Source organism: Haemorhous mexicanus, chromosome 25 (genome assembly GCF_027477595.1).
Source record: "Haemorhous mexicanus isolate bHaeMex1 chromosome 25, bHaeMex1.pri, whole genome shotgun sequence".
Lineage (NCBI taxonomy): Eukaryota > Metazoa > Chordata > Aves > Passeriformes > Fringillidae > Haemorhous > Haemorhous mexicanus.
The window spans coordinates 3,158,594-3,177,511 of NC_082365.1; the positions used below are offsets into that span (position 1 = coordinate 3,158,594).

Here is an 18,918-nt window from a genome sequence, read left to right on the forward strand (position 1 = left end):
GCTCCAGTAGGACCCAGCCCCATCCCCACCTGCATTCCCCAAGCCGGTGGTGGCTTTGGCCGCAGGCTGTCCCTGGGGTCACCGCGGTGTCCCCCCGAGCCCGCTCCTCCCGCCGCGCTCCCCATGCCAAGGAAGGGCTGGCTGGAGCCGGGGTTCCCGCACACGCCCGGGCAGGAGCCGCTGCCGGGGGTGACTCAGGGCCCCGGGGCCAGGGGAGCGCCCAGAGCTCCGCTCTGCCGGGAAAGGCTCCCGCCGGGAGCGGCTGGGAGTGGTGCTGGAGCTGCTGGCTCTGCTCTGCTCCCCCAGCCTGCTCACGGCTGCTCCGACCCCAAAATTCCCTTTTTTCCCCTTTCTCAGGGCGCTGCCGCTGCTCGGGGGGATGTGGATCCCGAAGCAACCCCCGGGTGAGGGGGGATCCAAGCCTGGGGTGACCCAGAGAGGCTCAGGCACACCATCCACCCCAGCATTCCCATGAAAAATCTTTGGGAATGCCCAAATCCCATGGCTGGAAGTCCCCACACGTGTCCTTTGGCGATGGTAGCAGCCCCAAACCCCGGGATGCAGCAGTGGGAAGCCCCAGTTTCCCCCAGGACCAGCAGGAGAAGGGTCTAGGCTGGGTAATCCCTTGGGATTATCCCAGGGAAGCCTGGATCAGTGGATATAAACCCACAGGACAACCCCTCCATCCTCCAGGACAATTCATCTCCGGGTGTTCCTCCCGCATTCCAGGATTCCGGCCCCGCTCCCACACCCTGCAGGGCAGCAAACGCAGCATTCGGGGCTGAGGTCACCCCTCAAAAATGACATTTTCTCAGCAAAACGCGGCTGAGGTCATTTCCAGCCGCCCCAAAGCCCCGCGGGGCCGGGCAGGGCGGGGCGGGGGCTGCGGGAATTGCCCAACCTGGGGATGAAAGGGCTGCGGGGATGAAAGAGCCGCCGAGAATGGTGGGGGGCTGCCAGGGGGGCTCGGAGGCAGCCGAGATCAAGGCTGGGATGAAAGGAGCGTTTCCAGGGGCTGGCGGGGGAATTCCGGCAGCGCGGGGAGGGCGGCGGTCACTGCGGGGACCGCGGTGTCCCCGGGCTCCGGCTGCCGCTGTCACCGCCTCGTCCGGGGGCTTTTCCCACCCTTCCCATGGCTGTGCCCGGGAGAAGGCGGGAAGGGACTCGGAGCGGCCCCGGGGAGATGGCCCAGCTCGGGGCTGGGCTGGGCTGGCCACGAGAGCGGGACAAGCTCCGGTGTCACCAGCAGGGACATGGAGTGGGCAGCGGGACAAGCTCTGGTGTCACCACCGGGGACACAGGGTGGGCAGTGGGACAAGCTCTGGTGTCACCAGCGGGGACACGGGGTGGGCAGCGGGACAAGCTCCGGTGTCACCAGCAGGGACATGGAGTGGGCAGCGGGACAAGCTCTGGTGTCACCAACAGGGACACGGGGTGGACAGCAGGACAAGCTCTGGTGTCACCAACAGGGACACGGGGTGGGTAGCGGGACAAGCTCTGGTGTCACCAACAGGGACACGGGGTGGGCAGCGGGACAAGCTCTGGTGTCACCAACAGGGACACGGGGTGGGCAGCGGGACAAGCTCTGGTGTCACCAACTGGGACATGGAGTGGCAGCGGGACAAGCTCTGGTGTCACCAACAGGGACACGGGTGGGTAGCGGGACAAGCTCTGGTGTCACCAACAGGGACACGGGGTGGGCAGCGGGACAAGCTCTGGTGCCATCAGTGAGGACACAGGGCCGGGTGGACAGCAGGACAAGACCTGGTGCCACCAACAGGGACACGGGTGGGCAGCAGGACAAGCTCTGGTGTCACCAACAGGGACACAGGACATGGTGGGCAGCAGGACAAGCTCTGGTGTCACCAGCCGGGGTAGGCAGCAGGACAAGCTCCAGTGTCACCAGCGAGAACACGGGGTGGGGTGGGCAGTGTGCTCCTCACACCCAGTGGTGCCCACCCAGAGGCCACCAGTGCTCGGCCAGGCAGGTCCCCAGTGGCACCTTGGGGGGTTTTTGGCTCAGATGTCACCCAGCCATTCCCTGTGCTCCAGGAGCAGACGTCACCCAACATTCCCATTCCAAATCTTTGGGATTGCCATGCCTGGCAGTGCCCACAGCCGTCCTTTGGCAGCTCAGCCCCAAAGCCTGGGGGGCAGCGCTGCCCACCCTGAGCTGCCACGGCTCCCAAAAAAGCACATGGGGATGTTTTCCTGAAAATCCCGGATGAAACAGGGGTGCTCCAACAGCAAACCCCAAAAGGACCCTCTGCTCCATGCCTGGCCCCAAACCAGTGCATGGGGACTTTTTCCAGCAAATCCTGGATGAAACAGGGCCACAAAATCCCAGGATGTTCCAACACTAAACCTAAAAAGGACTTTTTGCTCCATGCTCATCCCATCCCACCCCACTCCATCCCATCCATGGATCCCATCCCATGGATCCCATCCCATGGATCCCATCCCACCCCACTCCATCCCATCCCATGGATCCCATCCCATCCCATGGATCCCATCCCATGGATCCCACCCCCCCCCATCTCATCTCATACCATTGATCCCATCCCATCCCATGGATTCCATCCCATCCCATCCCACGGATCCCATCCCATCCCATCCCATCCCATCCCATGGATTCCATCCTATCCCACCCATCCCATGGATCCCACCCCACCTCATCCCACCCCATCCCATGGATCCCATCCCACCCCACCCCATCCCATCCCACAGATCCCATCCCACCCCATCCCACCCCATCCCATGGACCCCACCCTACCCCATCCCATCCCATCCCATGGATCCCATCCCACCCCACCCCATCCCACCCCTGCAGCACCCAGGGCACCGGGACTTTGCCCGGGCTCAGCCCCGGGAGCCGCTTTAAGGCTCCGGAATTCCTCCCAGGCTCGGGAAGCACGCGGGGAATGCGCGGCGGGGGGCGCCGAGCGCGGTGACCCCCCCTGCCACCCCTGCTGGGACAAAGGGTGGCATTCCGGGCATGCCCGGCCACCCTGTCCCCGCTGCTCGGGGCGAGCGGCTCCGGTGAGCGCGGCTGGAGACGGGGGATGGTCACGGGGCAGCGGAATGGGGAATGGATTCCGTGCTCAGCGGGAGAAGGGGGAGAGGGGAAAGGGCGGAGAGGCAGCTCCCGCCACCAAAACCCGGGGATTTCCCCCAAATTCAAACCCACCGAGGTGCAGGGATGTGAGAGGAGATGGGATGGGGGGCTGCTCGTGGTGAGGAGGGGAGAAAGGATCCTGATCCCCACTGTCCCGCTTCCATCACAGCTTCCCCTGAATTTTGCAGCTGCTCAGCCTTAAAATCCGGATTTCCCATCCCTGCAGGAGGGATGTGAGAGGGGTTTGGGAGAGGGGATGGGACAGGGGGCTGCTCGTGGTGGGATCCTGTTCCCCCACTGTCCTGCTTCCATCACAGCTTCTCCTAAATTTTGGGCTGTTTGTCCAGCTGCTGCTCAGCCTTAAAATCCAGATTTCCCATCCCTGCAGGAGGGATGTGAGAGGAGTTTGGGAGCAGGGCTGGGACAGGGGGGCTGCCCACAGTGGGGAGAGCAGAAGGGGCTCCTCATCACAGCTTCCCCTAAATTTTGGGCTATGTTTGTCCTGCTCAGCCTTAAAATCCACATTTCCCACTCCTGGGGGTGCTGAGCCCCCACACCAGCGACGTGTCCAGCCCCAGTTAAACCCAGTTTGGGGGGGGCCTGAGCAAACAGAGGGTTCCACCCTGCAGGACGTGTCTGAGCCCACCCACGCCCACCTGGGCTGGAGCACGGCCCCATCCCAGCAGGAGAAGCACAGGGACAAGGACAGGGACACAGGGACAGCAGCCCCTCCCTCACCCCCAGCAATCACAGTGACAACTCAGCTTTACCGTTTGCTTTAATTTAATGTTTTTCTCTAGCCCGTGCTGTCGGAAGGAGGGAAAACACAACACCCCCCCCCGGAGAGGGGAAAGGGCCAGCGAGCACACCTGGCAACAGTGCAAGGGAGCCGTGTGACACAAGGACACAGCCACCTCCCCAAAAACACCCCTGGACGGCCTCTCTGGAGCCAGACACATCCCGTGCTGCTGCCCTCCACACCAGCCTGGGCAAAGGCAATAAATCAATAAATAAAGACATGGTGCCTCACCAAAGGCACCTTTTTTTTTCTTTTCTTTTTTTTTTTTCCACGTTACAATGAGAGATGTTGGCATCACAGCATTTCCCAGCCTGGGCTTTTGGCCACATCCAGTTTCTCAGCACTCGGGAGAGGGCAGAGCCGTGGCCTGGGTGCCCCCAGCACCTCCTGAAGCCCAGCCCACGGGCAGCACCTTGGAGCCCTCACCAGCACCCTGCTACATCTGCAGCTTGTTTGAGGTATATCACCCACCCCCTCCGTTACCTTGTGCAGCCAAAAAACAGTGCAAAAAAACCAAAAATCCCCCCCCAACCCCTTGCTTTCACCCCCATGATGAGATGAGCCTGTTCGAGAGGGAAGGACGGCAGCGAGGACCCCCCGGGACCCCCCAGCCCCTCCTCGGGGGCCACTTTAGGGACTTTGGTCCTTTAAATGTCCTGGCCCTGGGGCATCCTCCGCCCCGAGGCTGCCAAATCCATCCGTGGGATGTGGATCAGCAGCACCGGCAGCCCCGGGGAGGGAGGGAAGGAAGGAAGGGATGGAGGGAGGGAGGCTCAGCCCCCTCCCCAAAATGCACCACCCCGGGGCAGCCCTGCGGGGAGGGAGGTGGGCTCAGCTCAGCTTCGCCCCGACGGCCACAGCTCGCCGGTAGAGCTCGGTGCCGCTGTCACAGCCCGCCAGCGACGCGCTGCTCTCGGCCAAGGGGCTGCGGCAGTGGGTGACAGTCCAGCGGCGCAGCCGCCGCCCTTCCTCCCGCTCCTCCTCCTCCTCCAGCCGCAGGAGGCTCTCGGCGGACACGCAGCCCCGCATGGCTGCCCCGGGGGGGCGGCGGGCGGGCAGGTCCAGCAGCTCGAAGGACTCGGTGGACAGGATGCTGTCCTCGCTGACGGCGCTGGCGGGCCGGGCGCGGGGGCCCTGCGGCAGGGACACCTCGCCGAAGCCCCCCAAGCCCCTCCCGGGGGGGATGCCGGGCTCGGCGCTGCCGCCCGAGGAGAATTTGCCGTTGAGTTTGAGGATTCCTTTCCTGCGGGCCGGCAGCCCCTGCGGGGCCGGCGAGGGCGGCTCGGCGAACACGCTCCCGTCCAGGTCCAAGCTCCCCGCGTCCAGAACATCCCCGGACTCGCAGCACTCCAGGGACGAGTAATAGCCCGACTCCCTGGCCGAGGGCTTCTTCAGGATTCCCTTCTTGGGCGCGGCCGGGGGAGCCGCTCCCGCTGTTCCAGGGGGCTGCAGGACCCGGGACAGCCCCGCGGGGGGACCCTCCCCACCCTCCCCGGGCGGGGGGCCGGGGCCGGGCACCTTCTGCTCGCAGGAGTTCCTCTTCTTCAGGATGCCCTTGGGCCGCTTGAGGACGGACTTGGAGGGGTTCTCGGGGCCCGCGGGCACCTCCTGCAGAGCGTGCGAGACGTCGTTCTCCTTCTTGGACTTCTTGAGGGAGCGCTGGCGCTCCAGGGCCGCGCCGGGCATGTGCTGCTTCAGGAAGCAGCGCACCTTGGAGCCGTTCTCCAGCAGGGGCCGGGAGGAGCGGCGCAGCCACTCGGCCACCGTGGCCAGCGGGGATTCGCTCTCCCGCAGCAGCTCCTGCTCGCCCAGAGGCATTTTGTAGCCCCAGTTGACCCACCAGTGCGTGGCGATGTCCTCGATGGTGGCCCGGCGCTCGGGGTTCACCATCAGCATCCAGCGGATCAGCCCGCAGGCATCTGGGGAAGGGACAGGTCAGGCACGGCAGGGGACACGGGGAAGGGACAGGTCAGGCACGGGAGGGGACACGGGGAAGGGACAGGTCAGGCACGGCAGGGGACACGGGGAAGGGACAGGTCAGGCACAGGAGGGGATGGGGAAGGGACAGGTCAGGCATGGCAGGGGACACAGGGAAGGGACAGGTCAGGCATGGGAGGGGACACGGGGGAGGGACAGGTCAGGCACAGGAGGGGATACGGGGAAGGGACAGGTCAGGCACAGGAGGGAACACGGGGAAGGGACAGGTCAGGCACAGGAGGGAACACGGGGAAGGGACAGGTCAGGCACAGGAGGGAACACGGGGAAGGGACAGGTCAGGCACAGGAGGGAACATGGGGAAGGGACAGGTCAGGCACAGGAGGGGACATGGGAAAGGGACAGGTCAGGCATGGGAGGGGACACAGGGAAGGGGCAGGTCAGGCACAGGAGGGGACACGGGGAAGGGACAGGACAGGCACAGGAGGGGACAGGTCAGGCACAGGAGGGGACACGGGGAAGGGACAGGACAGGCACAGGAGGGGATGGGGAAGGGACAGGTCAGGCACGGGAGGGGACACGGGGAAGGGACAGGTCAGGCACGGCAGGGGACACGGGGAAGGGACAGGTCAGGCACGGCAGGGGACACGGGGAAGGGACAGGACAGGCACAGGAGGGGACAGGTCAGGCACAGGAGGGGACACGGGGAAGGGACAGGTCAGGCACGGCAGGGGACACGGGGAAGGGACAGGTCAGGCACGGGAGGGGACACGGGGAAGGGACAGGTCAGGCACGGGAGGGGACACGGGGAAGGGACAGGTCAGGCACGGCAGGGGACACGGGGGAGGGACAGGTCAGGCACGGGAGGGGACACGGGGAAGGGACAGGTCAGGCACGGCAGGGGACACGGGGAAGGGACAGGTCAGGCACGGGAGGGGACACGGGGAAGGGACAGGTCAGGCACAGGAGGGGACAGGTCAGGCACAGGAGGGGACAGGGGGAAGGGACAGGTCAGGCACGGCAGGGGACACGGGGGAGGGACAGGTCAGGCACGGCAGGGGACACAGGGAAGGGACAGGTCAGGCACGGCAGGGGACACAGGGGAGGGACAGGTCAGGCACAGGAGGGGACAGGTCAGGCACGGCAGGGGACACGGGGAAGGGGGACACACAGAGGGACGGGGGTGTCCCTACCTGAGAGCTTTGTGGGCTCTCGGTAGTCCCCGCTCGTGATCTGCTTGACCAGAGTTTTGTAGTCGTGGCCATCAAAAGGCATGGTGCCGTGGACCAGGATGTAGAGGAGGACACCCAGGGACCAGCTGTCCACCTGTGAAAGGGACACAGGAGCCTGGAGGGGACAGCAGGAGCGGGCTGTCCCGGTCCCCACCCCACCAAGGTCTCATCAGGGCTCCCAGGATGGCAGCAGGCACAGGGAAGGGACAGAGTGGGGCAGGACCCCAGCACACCCAGCAACCCCGCAGTGCCCGGGCTCAGGGTCCCGTTAGCCCAAAACCCACCGGGAAAAGCCCAGAGCCATTCCCACACCCTGCAGGGAGGCACAACCCACCTCGGGGCCCTTGTAGGGGCGCCCGTTGATGATCTCGGGGGACGCGTACAGGGGGCTGCCGCAGTAGGTCTGCAGGAGCTTGTCCTGCTGGAACACGTTGGACAGCCCGAAATCTGCGATCTGGGGGACAAACACAGCTGTCAGCCAGCAGCACAGGCCCCTCGCCCAAAGTTCCCTTCCTCAAAGCCCCCTTTCCCAAGTTCCCTTTTCCCAAAGTCTCCTTTCCCAAAGATCCCTTTTCCCAAGTTTCCCTTTCCCAAAATATCCTTTTCCAAGGATCCTTTTCCCAAAGTTTCCCTTCCTCAAGTTCCTCTCTCCCAAAGCCCTCTTTTCCAAAAGATCCTTTTCCCAAGTTCCCCTTTCCCAAGTTCCCCTTTCCCAAGTTCCCCTTTCCCAAGTTCCCCTTTCCCAAGTTCCCCTTTCCCAAGTTCCCCTTTCCCAAAGTTCCCCTTTCCCAAGTTCCCCTTTCCCAAAGTTCCCCTTTCCCAAAGTTCCCCTTTCCCAAAGTTCCCCTTTCCCTAAGTTCCCCTTTTCCCTAAGTTCCCCTTTTCCCTAAGTTCCCCTTCCCCAAAGCCCCCTTTTCCCAAGTTCCCCTTTCCCAAAGTTCCCCTTTCCCAAAGTTCCCCTTTCCCAAAGTTCCCCTTTCCCAAAGTTCCCCTTTCCCAAGTTTCCCAAGGCTGAAAGTTCCCCTGGAGCTCCCCAGGGATGAACCTGGTCCGAACCAGGGCTGCCCTTGGCTCTGAACCCCCTCAGCCTGGTTCTCCACCCCTGCTGCTCTCTCCCTCCCAAACCTTCACCCCAGGCAGCGGGAGCAGCGTGGAGAGGTGAGGCTGGAAGCACTTCCAGGCTCTCCTCCAGCTCCTTCCCAGCCACCCCAGGCTGCAGCGGTCCCTCTCAGCCCCACCTGGCCCAGGTGCTCATTATCCTCATTAGAGCCGTCACCTCCCAGCCAGCAGGAGGTTCCCAGCTGCCCTCGAGCTCCCAATTACAAAATTATCCCTGGTGGAGACAAACCCCGTTATCAGTGACCACGGGGATCCCCGGCCAGGCCGTGCCCTTCCTCCCTGGCAGAAATCACCACCGGGGGCCATGGGGAGCTGGCATTTCCTGGCTGGCACCCACAGAAAGCAGGAGAGGAGCCCTTCTCATCCAGCCAGCGCTGATCTGGGCGCTCAGACTTTGCCCTCTTATCAGCAGATAAGGTTTGGTAAAGCCAATACCAGTTATGGCTCCACCAGATCTGCCAGGCTCTGCCAGCTCTCCGCAGCGTTCCAGGGGGTGCCAGAGCTCAGGGAAGCACATGCCCCGAGGGCACTGAGGCCTTGTGGGCACCCCCTGTCCCTCCAGGCTGGGCAGCTGCCCTGGGTGACAGCCCATGCCCCTCACCTTGACGTTCCCGTTGGCATCCAGCAGGATGTTCTCCAGCTTCAGGTCCCGGTGCACGATCCCGTTCTGCGGGAAGAGTTAATTCGGGGTTAATTCGGGGAGGGTTGGAGGCAGGGAAAGTCCTGCACACCTGGAGGTCACTGCCCTGCCAGGCAGGGCACAGCAAACAGGGCACAGCAGCCGCAAACAGCCCGGGTGTGGCCCAGCCTGGGTGGCACCAGCTGGGCAGCAGGAGACGGGAGGTGCCTGCACCGCATGCCAGCCTGGGCTCCTCACTGTCCCCAGCACACGGTGCCAGCCCCACCAGGGCACAGCTCCTGCTTGGCCAGGGCCTGCTGTGCCCAGCTGAGCCAGCCCCCGACCCAGTTTGGGGTCAGGAGCTGCCCTGCCACCCCCTGTTCCCACCGAGGGCTGGGGCACGGCCTCGGAGCGTCGTCCAGGATGACCCTCGGGCTGGAGGGTCCTGCCAGGGCATCACCAACAGACTCAGGGAGGGTCCTGCCAGGGCATCACCTGCAGCCTGGGGAGGGTCCTGCCAGGGCATCACCCACACCACAGGGAGGGTCCTGCCAGGGCATCACCCACAGCCCGGGGAGGGTCCTGCCAGGGCATCTCCCACAGCCCGGGGAGGGTCCTTCCAGGGCATCACCCACAGCCCGGGGAGGGTCCTGCCAGGGCATCACCCACAGCCCGGGGAGGGTCCTTCCAGGGCATCACCCACAGCCCGGGGAGGGTCCTGCCAGGGCATCACCCACAGCCCGGGGAGGGTCCTGCCAGGGCATCACCCACAGCCCGGGGAGGGTCCTGCCAGGGCATCACCCAGACCATGGGGAGGGTCCTGCCAGGGCATCACCCACAGCCGGGGGAGGGTCCTGCCAGGGCATCACCCACAGCCTGGGGAGGGTCCTGCCAGGGCATCACATTCCCATCAGGAACAGGACAGGTGACCCGAACAGGACAGGTGACCCAGGGCTTGGCTTCCAGCCCCGAGGGCAGCTCTGGGCGTCTCCGTCTGCTCAGGTGGGAGGGGAGGTGACAATGCCAGGCCGGGTTAGTCACCCACACACCGCGGCAGCCGGGCCAGGACCTCCCAAAAGCTGCCAGGGCACTGCCACACCCTTGGGACTCGAGGCAGGACCAACCCTTGTGCTGGGGAAGGTGGAGAGCCACGAGCTCCTCTCACCTCCCGTGGGAATGCAGGGAGGAGAGCTTGGGAGCCCATCCAGCCTGGAATCCATCAGGAGGAGCACCCAGGAGCCCATCCAGCCTGGAATCCATCAGGAGGAGGGCTCAGGAGCCCATCCAGCCTGGAATCCATCAGGAGGAGCACCCAGGAGCCCATCCAGCCTGGAATCCATCGGGAGGAGGGCTCAGGAGCCCATCCAGCCTGGAATCCATCGGGAGGAGGGTTCAGGAGCCCATCCAGCCTGGAATCCATCAGGAGGAGGGCTCAGGAGCCCATCCAGCCTGGAATCCATCGGGAGGAGCACCCAGGAGCCCATCCAGCCTGGAATCCATCAGGAGGAGCACCCAGGAGCCCATCCAGCAGGGAAACCATCAGGAGGAGGGCTCAGGAGCCCATCCAGCCTGGAATTTATTGGGAAACCATCAGGAGGAGGGCTTGGGAGCCCATCCAGCCCAGAAACCATTGGGAATCCATTGGGAGGAGGGCTCAGGAACCCATCGAGCCCAGAATCCATTGGGACGAGCACCCAGGAACCCATCCAGCTGGGAATCCATGATGAGGAGAGCTCAGGAGCCCATCCAGCCACTCTTCCCCCAGGAAACCCCTGGGAAGCCCCGGGCAGGGCGGTGCCACCCACCCACCTTGTGGCAGAGGTGCCACCCACCTTGTGGCAGTAGGTGCCACCCACCTTGTGGCAGAGGTGCCACCCACCTTGTGGCAGTAGGTGCCACCCACCTTGTGGCAGTAGGTGCCACCCACCTTGTGGCAGTAGGTGCCACCCACCTTGTGGCAGAGGTGCCACCCACCTTGTGGCAGTAGTAGACAGCAGACACGACCTGGCGGAAGAAGTGTCGCGCCTCCTGCTCCGAGAGCCGCTGCCGCTCGCTGATGTAGTCGTAGAGGTCGCCCTTGCTGGCGTACTCCATCACGATGACGATCTTGGCGCTGTTCTCGAACACTGCAGGGTGCAGGAAAGGGTTAAAAGGGATCCTCACAGCTCGTTAGGACATTCCTGTTAATGAGCAGGTGGAGCATTGACTGACCCTAACCCCAATCCCTGCTCTCAGTCTTGGGTTAACAGGGACCTGCAGGTCAAGGAGGGCCACCAGGGCTGTCACCCACAGCCCCCAGGGCCACCAGGGCTGTCACCCAGAGCCCCCAGGGCCACCAGGGCTGTCACCCAGAGCCCCCAGGGCCACCAGGGCTGTCACCCACAGCCCCCAGGGCCTCCAGGGCTGCTGGCCCAGTGGCTGTGCCACCACTGAGGTTGGGCCACCACTGAGGCTCTGTCACCACCATGGCTGTGCCACCACCAGATGTGCTAGCACAGCAGCTCTGCCACCACCGAGGCTGTGCCACCACTGAGGTTCTGTGCCACCACTGAGGCTCTGCCATCACCAGTTGTGCCACCAGAAAGGCTCTGCCACCACTGGCTGTGCCACCACCAAGTCTGTGCCACTACAGCAGCTCTGCCACCACCAAGGCTGTGCCACCACCGAGGCTGTGCCACCACAAAGGTTCTGCAACACCACAAAGGTTCTGTGCCACCACCAGCTCTGCCACCACCGAGGCTGTGCCACCACAAAGGTTCTGTGCCACCACAAAGGTTCTGTGCCACCACAAAGGTTCTGTGCCACCACCGGCTCTGCCACCACCTAGGCTGTGCCACCAGAGGTGACTCAGGTGTGCGGCTCTGCTGGAACCCCCCGCCGAGGGGAAGGTGACAGCGCCGGCCCAGCCGGTGACCTTCCTGCCCGCTGCCATCGCTCCCACAAAGGCTCTGCCGGAGCCAGGAGCCGCCCGCGGTTTCCTCCCGTTCGCCGCTCTCGGTGTTTTGGAATTCCAGCCGCCGCTGTGAGCCAGCCCTCGCACACAGCGCGGAGGAGCTGCCGGCCCGCTCGCCTTTGTCTGCGGGACAAAAGGGCTCCGGATCCCTCACAGGCACCGGGAGCGGGGGCACAGCCAGCCCCGGGAAGGGCACGGCCCGAGGACTCGGTGTCTGCTAAGCCTGACCCAGCTGCGGATTTAGGCAGAGCCTGGTTCTGGCTCAATCTCCCTCGGGTTATCCCAACCCCCGCAGCAAAGCCCGGCCCTGGCCATGAAGCCGAGCCCGGCAGCACCAGGACCTCTCCCAGCACGCTGTGGTTTTCTTTTCCAGTGCCCCGGGGGAGGGAATGAGGACTCCAGGACTGAGATTAAATTAAACCCTGCCTCGGGCTCAGAGCAGATCCACGGAGACGCCAAATTCCCCGGGATGAGCCACGCTCAGCCCCTGCTCAGCCTCCCTCCACAGCCCCAAAACTCCACATTTAGCGGCTAAATGTGGATTTTGGAAGCCGCCCTGGGGCTGTGGAGGGAGGCTGAGCAGGGAGCGGCGGCTGAGTGTCCAAAATCCACATTTGCAGCTGGATTCCCTGTCTGGGAGGGACGGAGGGGACAGGAAGGGCGATTTCTGGAGCAGGTATTTCCCCTGGCTGGGGAAAACCACAGAAACGCAGCCCGGGAGCATCTGCATTCCCTGGGAGTGGCCAGGAACGGGAGCCAGGTCCTGGAAGGGAGGAGAGGGCTGGGCTAAACCCACCCAAGCCGAGCCAAACCGGGCCAAACCCACCCCAAGAGCTCCCCTGGGTACCCAGCCCGTTCCAGAGGCTTCGATCATGGATGCAGCTGGAGAAGGGAAGGGAGAGGAGGCCTCACCTTCGTGCACAGCGATGATGTGGGGGTGGTTGAGGGAGGACATGATCTCAATCTCCCTCCGGATGTGCACGAGGTCCTGCTCATCCTTGATTTTGTCCTTCCGGATGGATTTGATGGCCACCTGTGGGGGAGGAGCACGGAGGGGGCTGTGAGCTCCCGAAGGAAGGAATTCCTCCCTCCCTCCCTCCCTCCCTCCCTCCCCTGTTTTGGGAAGGAGCTCACAAACAACATCCCCACGAGCTGAGCAGGGCAGCTCCATGGAAACAGCTCCCAAAAAAGCGAATTTCACCCATTTGGGGTTTGTTCTTCCCAAGTCCTGCTGCTGCCCACGGGGGAGAAACTTCCCCTGAGGGACACCTGTGACAGCTCCTGATTTTTGGGGCTTCCTGGGTAGCCCAGCCTTGATTTTCGGGGTTCCCTGACCTCTATCCAGCACAGCCCTGATTTTTGGGGCTCCCCGAGCCTCATCCCACAGGTAGCACAGCCCTGCTCCTCAGTTTTGGGAATCTCCTCCTGGGTAGCCCAGCCCTGATTTTTGGGGGCTCCCGCAGGACTCCTCCATCAGACAGACCTGCTGCTGATTTTTGGGGTTCCCTGATCTCCATCAGGCAGCACAGCCCTGATTTTTGGGGCTCCCCAGGACTCCTCCAGCAGGCAGACCTGCTTCTGATTTTTGGGGTTCCCTGAGCCCGTTCCCAGGTAGCCCAGCCCTGATTTTTGGGGGCTCCCCGAGCCTCCTCCCCCAGGTCCCACAGCCCCTCTCCCGGTTTCTGGGCTTGGCAGGGATCGTGTCCTGCCGCAGGAATGTGCCCAGCACACGGAACTCGGGACACAACAACAACCACAACAACAACAACAACAACAACAGCCAATTCCTGACGTCGGGAACAGCGAATAAACCCCACACCTCGTGATTTTTCAGCCTCTAAACCACTTTATTTCTGGGAGTAAGAGAAACTTTGGGTGATCAAGCAGATCCCGCCTGGGAGCCGCGGAGTTTTCCAGGTTTTCCTTTGAGTTTTCAACTTTTCCTCTACAAGATGGAAAAGGGAGGAGGAAGAGGGGTAAGAATGGCCGCCTTCTAATCCCCTTTCAAAGGGGCTGCGGGCACACAAAGCGCTCCCAGGGCTGAATTTACAACTGAATCCAGCAGAACCTTCCCTTTTTTTTTCCCCTTTTTTTTTTTTCCTTTTTTTCCCCTCCCAGACAAGAATGCGGAACAGTTTTAATCCCGTCAAGGGACCCTCGCTCCGGTCTCCCGGCAACGGGGAGAGGGGCCCGGACCCCCGCCGGCCCCCGAGGGGTGGGAGGGATGCTCAGCCGCTGTCCCTGCGATCCAGGGCCCTTGGAAACCTCGCTCCCCAAAGCCCGGCCCAGCAGGCAGCAGCCGAGTTTTGCTAAGCCAGGCCGGTGGCCCCCGCAGCAGGCGCTGAACCAGCGAGGTTCCAGCAGCGAGAAGCCTCTGAAAGGGGGCTCAGGTGGGCACCTCGGGTCCTTTTCGGGCCCTAAATCCCATTTTTGTGGCCCCAAATCCCATTTTTCTGTCCCCAAATCCCATTCTTGTACCCCCAAATCCCGTTTTCTGGCCCCAAATCCCATTCCTGTACCCCCAAATCCCATATCTGTACCCCAAACCCCATTCTTGTAGCCCCAAACCCCATATTTGTACTCTCAAATCCCATATCTTTACCCCCAAATTCCATTCTTGTACCCTCAAATCCCATTCTTCTGGCCCCAAATCCCATATCTGTGGCCCCCAAACCCCATTTATGTACCCCCAAACCCCATTCTTGTAGCCCCAAATCCCATTTTCCTGGCCCTAAATCCCATACCTGTACCCCTAAATCCCATTTTCCTGGCCCCCAAATCCCATTTTTCTGGCCCCAAATCCCATTTCTGTATCCCCAAATCCCATATCTGTAACCCTAAATCCCATTTTCCTGGCCCCCAAATCCCATTTCTGTATCCCCAAATCCCATATCTTTACCCCCAAATTCCATTCTTGTACCCCCAGATCCCATTCCTGTACCCTCAAATCCCATTTTTCTGGCCCCAAATCCCATTCCTGTACCCCCAAATCCCGTTTTTCTGCCCCAAACTGCCTCAGGCAGCACCAGCCAGGGCAGGAGTTGCTCCTGGAGGATCCAGTGTGGAGCCAGAGGACTCTGGCCAGGAGAAGTTCAACAACCCCGGCCCAAGTTTCTGGCTAAAGCAATTCTGAAAGTGTTCAACGCTTCTGGGAAGCCCAGCCAGGTTTTCTTCCCCTGACCTTTGTTTCACAGGTTAAATTTTAACAAGATTTTCGCTGCTGCCCCGGTTCCCTGACCCTTGCAGATCCTTCCTGCAGCCAGCCAGCCTCCCAAATTCCTGCTGCCCCCTGCAGAGCCTGGCACCCTGCCCAGCAGCCAAAATTTCGGGGCATTTTGGAGCATTTTGGGGCATTTTGGGGCATTTCCTTGCTGCCCCAGCCTCTCACACCTCCAAAATTCCGAGCCAGGGCTCAGGGCAAGAACCACAACCCATAAAAAGATGGAGCAGCTCCAGGAGATGCCCCTGGCTGGATCCAGCCCCATCCCAAAATCAGTGACCTCCAGGCAGGTGGAGCTGTCCCATCCTCCCCCAGGGGTGCCAAGCAGGGCTTTGCTCCCAAATTTCCCCTGCCCAAGGGGTTTGGGAGCAGAGGGAGCCCAAAAGGCCATCCTGGAGTTGGGGACAGCAGCTGGGGACAGGCAGGGCCACCCAGAAATCCCCTGGGGCTCCCAGGGAGCTCGGGAGCTCTTCCCAAGTCAAAGAAGGGCTTTGAATTCCCACTTTTTGGGGGCAGAACAGGTATTTTCAGCAGCTGCTGAAAGATGCATGAAGCTGCAAACCCGGGCAGCACTTCAGAGCTGTTCCAGACAGCAAGGGCAGTTTGGGGAAATTGGGATTGAAATTGGGATTGAAAATGGGATTGAAATCGGGATTGAAATTGGGATTGAAATTGGGATTGAAATTGGGATTGAAATTGGGATTGAAATTGGGATTGGAATCCAGCCAGGAACAGAGCGGGGTTCGCCTTGCCGCGGATCAAAGGAGGCTCTGGAATATTCCAGGTGCTGCTCTCTGCCGGCACCACACGGCCCCGAGTGGCGTTGGTGACACCGGGAGAGTCCCACGGGAGGTCCCCGGGCGGGTTTGGCTTGGCTGAGGGCCAGGGATGGGGAACCAGGCTGGGAAAAACTCCGGGCTGGGAGGGAAAAAAGAGCCCCGAGGCTGCTCTGCAAACAGGTGGGGGAAAAGGAAGGCGAAAAAGGGAAGGGGAAAATAAAAGGGAGGAAGAAAATAAAAGGGAAGAAGAAAAATGAAAGGGAAGGAGGAAAGAGGGGAAGGAAAAAAAAGGGGGAAAGAAGAAAAAAAAAGGGGGAAAGAAGAAAAAAAAAGGGGGAAAGAAGAAAAAAAAAGGGGGAAAGAAGAAAAAAGAAAAGGGGAAAGAAGAAAAAAGAAAAGGGGGAAAGAAGAAAAAAGAAAAGGGGAAAGAAGAAAAAAGGGGAAAGAAGAAAAATAATCGGGAAGGAAGAAAGGGGGAAAAAAGGGGAAGAAAGGGGGAAAAAAGGGGAAGAAAGGGGGAAAAAAGGGGAAGAAAGGGGGGGAAAAAGGGGAAGAAAGGGGGGGAAAAAGGGGAAGAAAGGGGGGGAAAAAGGGGAAGAAAGGGGGGAAAAGGGGGAAGAAAGGGGGGAAAAAGGGGGAAGAAAGGGGGGAAAAAGGGGGAAGAAAGGGGGGAAAAAGGGGGAGGGAAAAGGAAAGTTAAAAAAAAAGTGAAAGTAAAAAAGGGGGAAAGTGAAGGGAAAAAAGAAAGAGAAGGTGGGGGGGGGGGGGAAGGGGAAAAAAAGGGGGAGGAAAACCAACCAGCAATTCCCTCCCCAGCTGATATTGCAGGGATTTTTGTAAGGATTGGGAAAGGCACTCAGCAGGAGCATCGCTTCAGAGAAAGGATTTCTAACAGGAAAAAAAGGGATTTTTCCCAGACAAATAATTCATGGAAGTCCCAAAACATCCTCCAGCTGCAGGAGCCTGGAATTTCCTGTCACCTTCCAGCAAATCAGCCCTCTCGGAGTGCAGGGATTGGAAAATGCGGGGAGGAACGAGAGAAAGGAGCTGGTTCAACACCCAGAGGCAAAAAATCCCCGCGGATGGAGCAGCTCCGGCTTTTCAGCCCCAGCCGGTGCCGTGGGATGCCCACGAGGGGTGCCCGCTCCCTGCCCTCGCATTTTGGGAAGTGAAAACCACTCGGGGAAGGAGCAGAACAACAACCGAGCCCGGTTCGGAAATGCTCCGAGAAGGAATTTGTGGCGAGAAGATTTTGTGGCTTGGAGTCTCCTGCTCCTCCAGCAGGCCCGAGCAGAACCTTTGGTTTTCTGCCGCCTCGATTGAGGGCTCGGTGGCCCGTGGGTTGGATTTGCATGAAAACAGAGCGATGCCGAGGGGCTGGCAGGGAGAATTTGGGCAGGGAGCGGAGATTTCCGAGCTGCAGGTGCGGGCAGGGAAAGGAGAATTCGCTGGCCCATGCCGAGGGGAGAAGGGATCGCTGCAGCTCTGGGGGTGGAAGCTGCATTTCCAGGCCCTGATTATGCAGCAAAGCAGCGGCTCGGATGGGCAGAGCTGCCTTCGGATCTGATTTCATCAAGATTATCATTTCATCGAGGAAAGTGGAGGATTCGCGGCTTTTCCCCCCGGCGTGTCCCCGTGGGATGGCGCCGATCCCATCCCAGCCCCTGGCAGGGCCAGTCCTGCCACCCGCAGCTCGCCCCCCCTGCTCAGGCCGGGCTCCGAGGGGCTTTGGGGGTCCCTCGTGCCCTTCCAGGCTGGGGATTCACATCCGAGGTGGAATCCTTGCAGATTCCCGCAGGACAGAGCAGCGCCGGGAGTTCTTGGGGGTTCAGCCCGGGGGGTTCAACCCTGGGGGGTTCAGTCACGGGGGGTTCAGTCACGGGGGGTTCAATCCTGGGGTTCAGTCACGGGGGGTTCAGTCACGGGGGGTTCAGTCACGGGGGGTTCAGTCACGGGGGGTTCAGTCACGGGGGATTCAATCCTGGGGGTTCGGTCACGGGGGGGTTCGGTCACGGGGGATTCAATCCTGGGGGTTCGGTCCTGAGGGGGGTTCCGTCCCGGGGGGGGTTCGGTCCCCTTTTCCCCCAGGAAATCTGAGCCGGGCTGAGCCAGAGCCACTTTCCCCCAGCGGCCCGGGGTGAGTCAGGGTTTTGGAGAGCCCGGCTGCGCCCTGGCTGCCGCACACCGTGAGAAAGGCAAACCCAGGGTGAGAGGAAGGGAAGAGCCCTCCAGCCTGGAGTGCGCTGTTTGCTTTGGCGGCCGCGTCCCCGCCCGCTCCTTCCCCCAGGAAGCGCCACCGCGGTCAAGTGGGCGAGAGGAGCTGCAGCCCCCCGGGAGGAGGGGGGCGAGACCCCTCGGGGCTGCCCCCGGCCCCGCTGAGCCCCCCCTGCAGCACGGCCAGGGCAGAGCCGCAGCTTCCCGCAGGCTGCGGGGGGAGCGGGGCCCGGCCGGGACCGGCGGCACCGGGGATGCACCGGGGGCTGCACCGGGCCGGGAATGCACCGGGGGAGGCACCGGGCCGGGAATGCACCGGGGGAGGCACCGGGCCGGGAATGCACCGGGGGAGGCACCGGGCCGGGAATGCACCGGGGGAGGCACCGGGGACGAAATGCTCGGAGCGGGGGATGCTCGGGGGTCCGTGAGGATGCGCCGGGAACGGGTTGGAGGGGAGAGCACCGGAGGGGGAGGCACCGAGGCCGGGCTGCGGGAAGCGGGGGCAGCTCGGGGACCGCCGAAAAACACGGCGGGGATACAGCGGGGACAGGGAGGGACGCACCGAACCAGGGGGGACACACCGGCGACGCCGAGGACACACCGGGGACAGGGGATGCTCGGGGACAGGGGATGCTCGGGACCCCTCGCGGTGACGATGCCCCCCCGGGGGGGATCCTTACCAGCTTCCCGGAGCGCTCCCGAGCTTTCTTCACCTTCCCGTAGGTTCCTTTGCCCAGCGTTTCCAGGAACTCGTAGCGGTGCTTGAGGTTGTGCTTGTGGTGGTGCCGCTTCACCGCCTGCTTCTTCATCAGCGGCCGCGGCGATTTGATCAGCCCCTCGGCCAGCGAGGCGGCCAGCGCGGAACCGGGGCCGGTTCCGGGCCCTGCCGCCCGCTCCATCCCGATCCCGGCTCCCGCTCCGCCGCCTCCCGGC

General features: G+C 62.3%; 1 protein-coding gene across 1 annotated transcript; it reads right to left on the reverse strand.

Moving 5' to 3' along the window:
• Positions 1–3,875: 3,875 nt before the first annotated feature.
• Positions 3,876–18,918, reverse strand: NUAK2 (NUAK family kinase 2). Its single transcript, XM_059867704.1, has 7 exons — positions 18,666–18,918; positions 12,685–12,805; positions 10,794–10,945; positions 8,802–8,867; positions 7,416–7,535; positions 7,043–7,175; positions 3,876–5,833 (listed from the first exon to the last, which is right to left on the reverse strand). Exons 1-7 carry the CDS (start codon positions 18,882–18,884, stop codon positions 4,746–4,748), a joined length of 1,899 nt encoding a protein of 632 aa, XP_059723687.1. The 5' UTR covers positions 18,885–18,918; the 3' UTR covers positions 3,876–4,745.

Excerpts from the sequence above, each read along its gene's own strand:
- NUAK2 (XM_059867704.1), bottom strand. The coding sequence starts at position 18,884 with ATGGAGCGGGCGGCAGGGCCCGGAACCGGCCCCGGTTCCGCGCTGGCC. Across the intron at positions 7,536-8,801 it reads ATGCCAACGGGAACGTCAAG|ATCGCAGATTTCGGGCTGTC; the intron begins GTGAGGGGCATG and ends TTTGTCCCCCAG. Across the intron at positions 7,176-7,415 it reads GCCCCTACAAGGGCCCCGAG|GTGGACAGCTGGTCCCTGGG; the intron begins GTGGGTTGTGCC and ends TCCCTTTCACAG.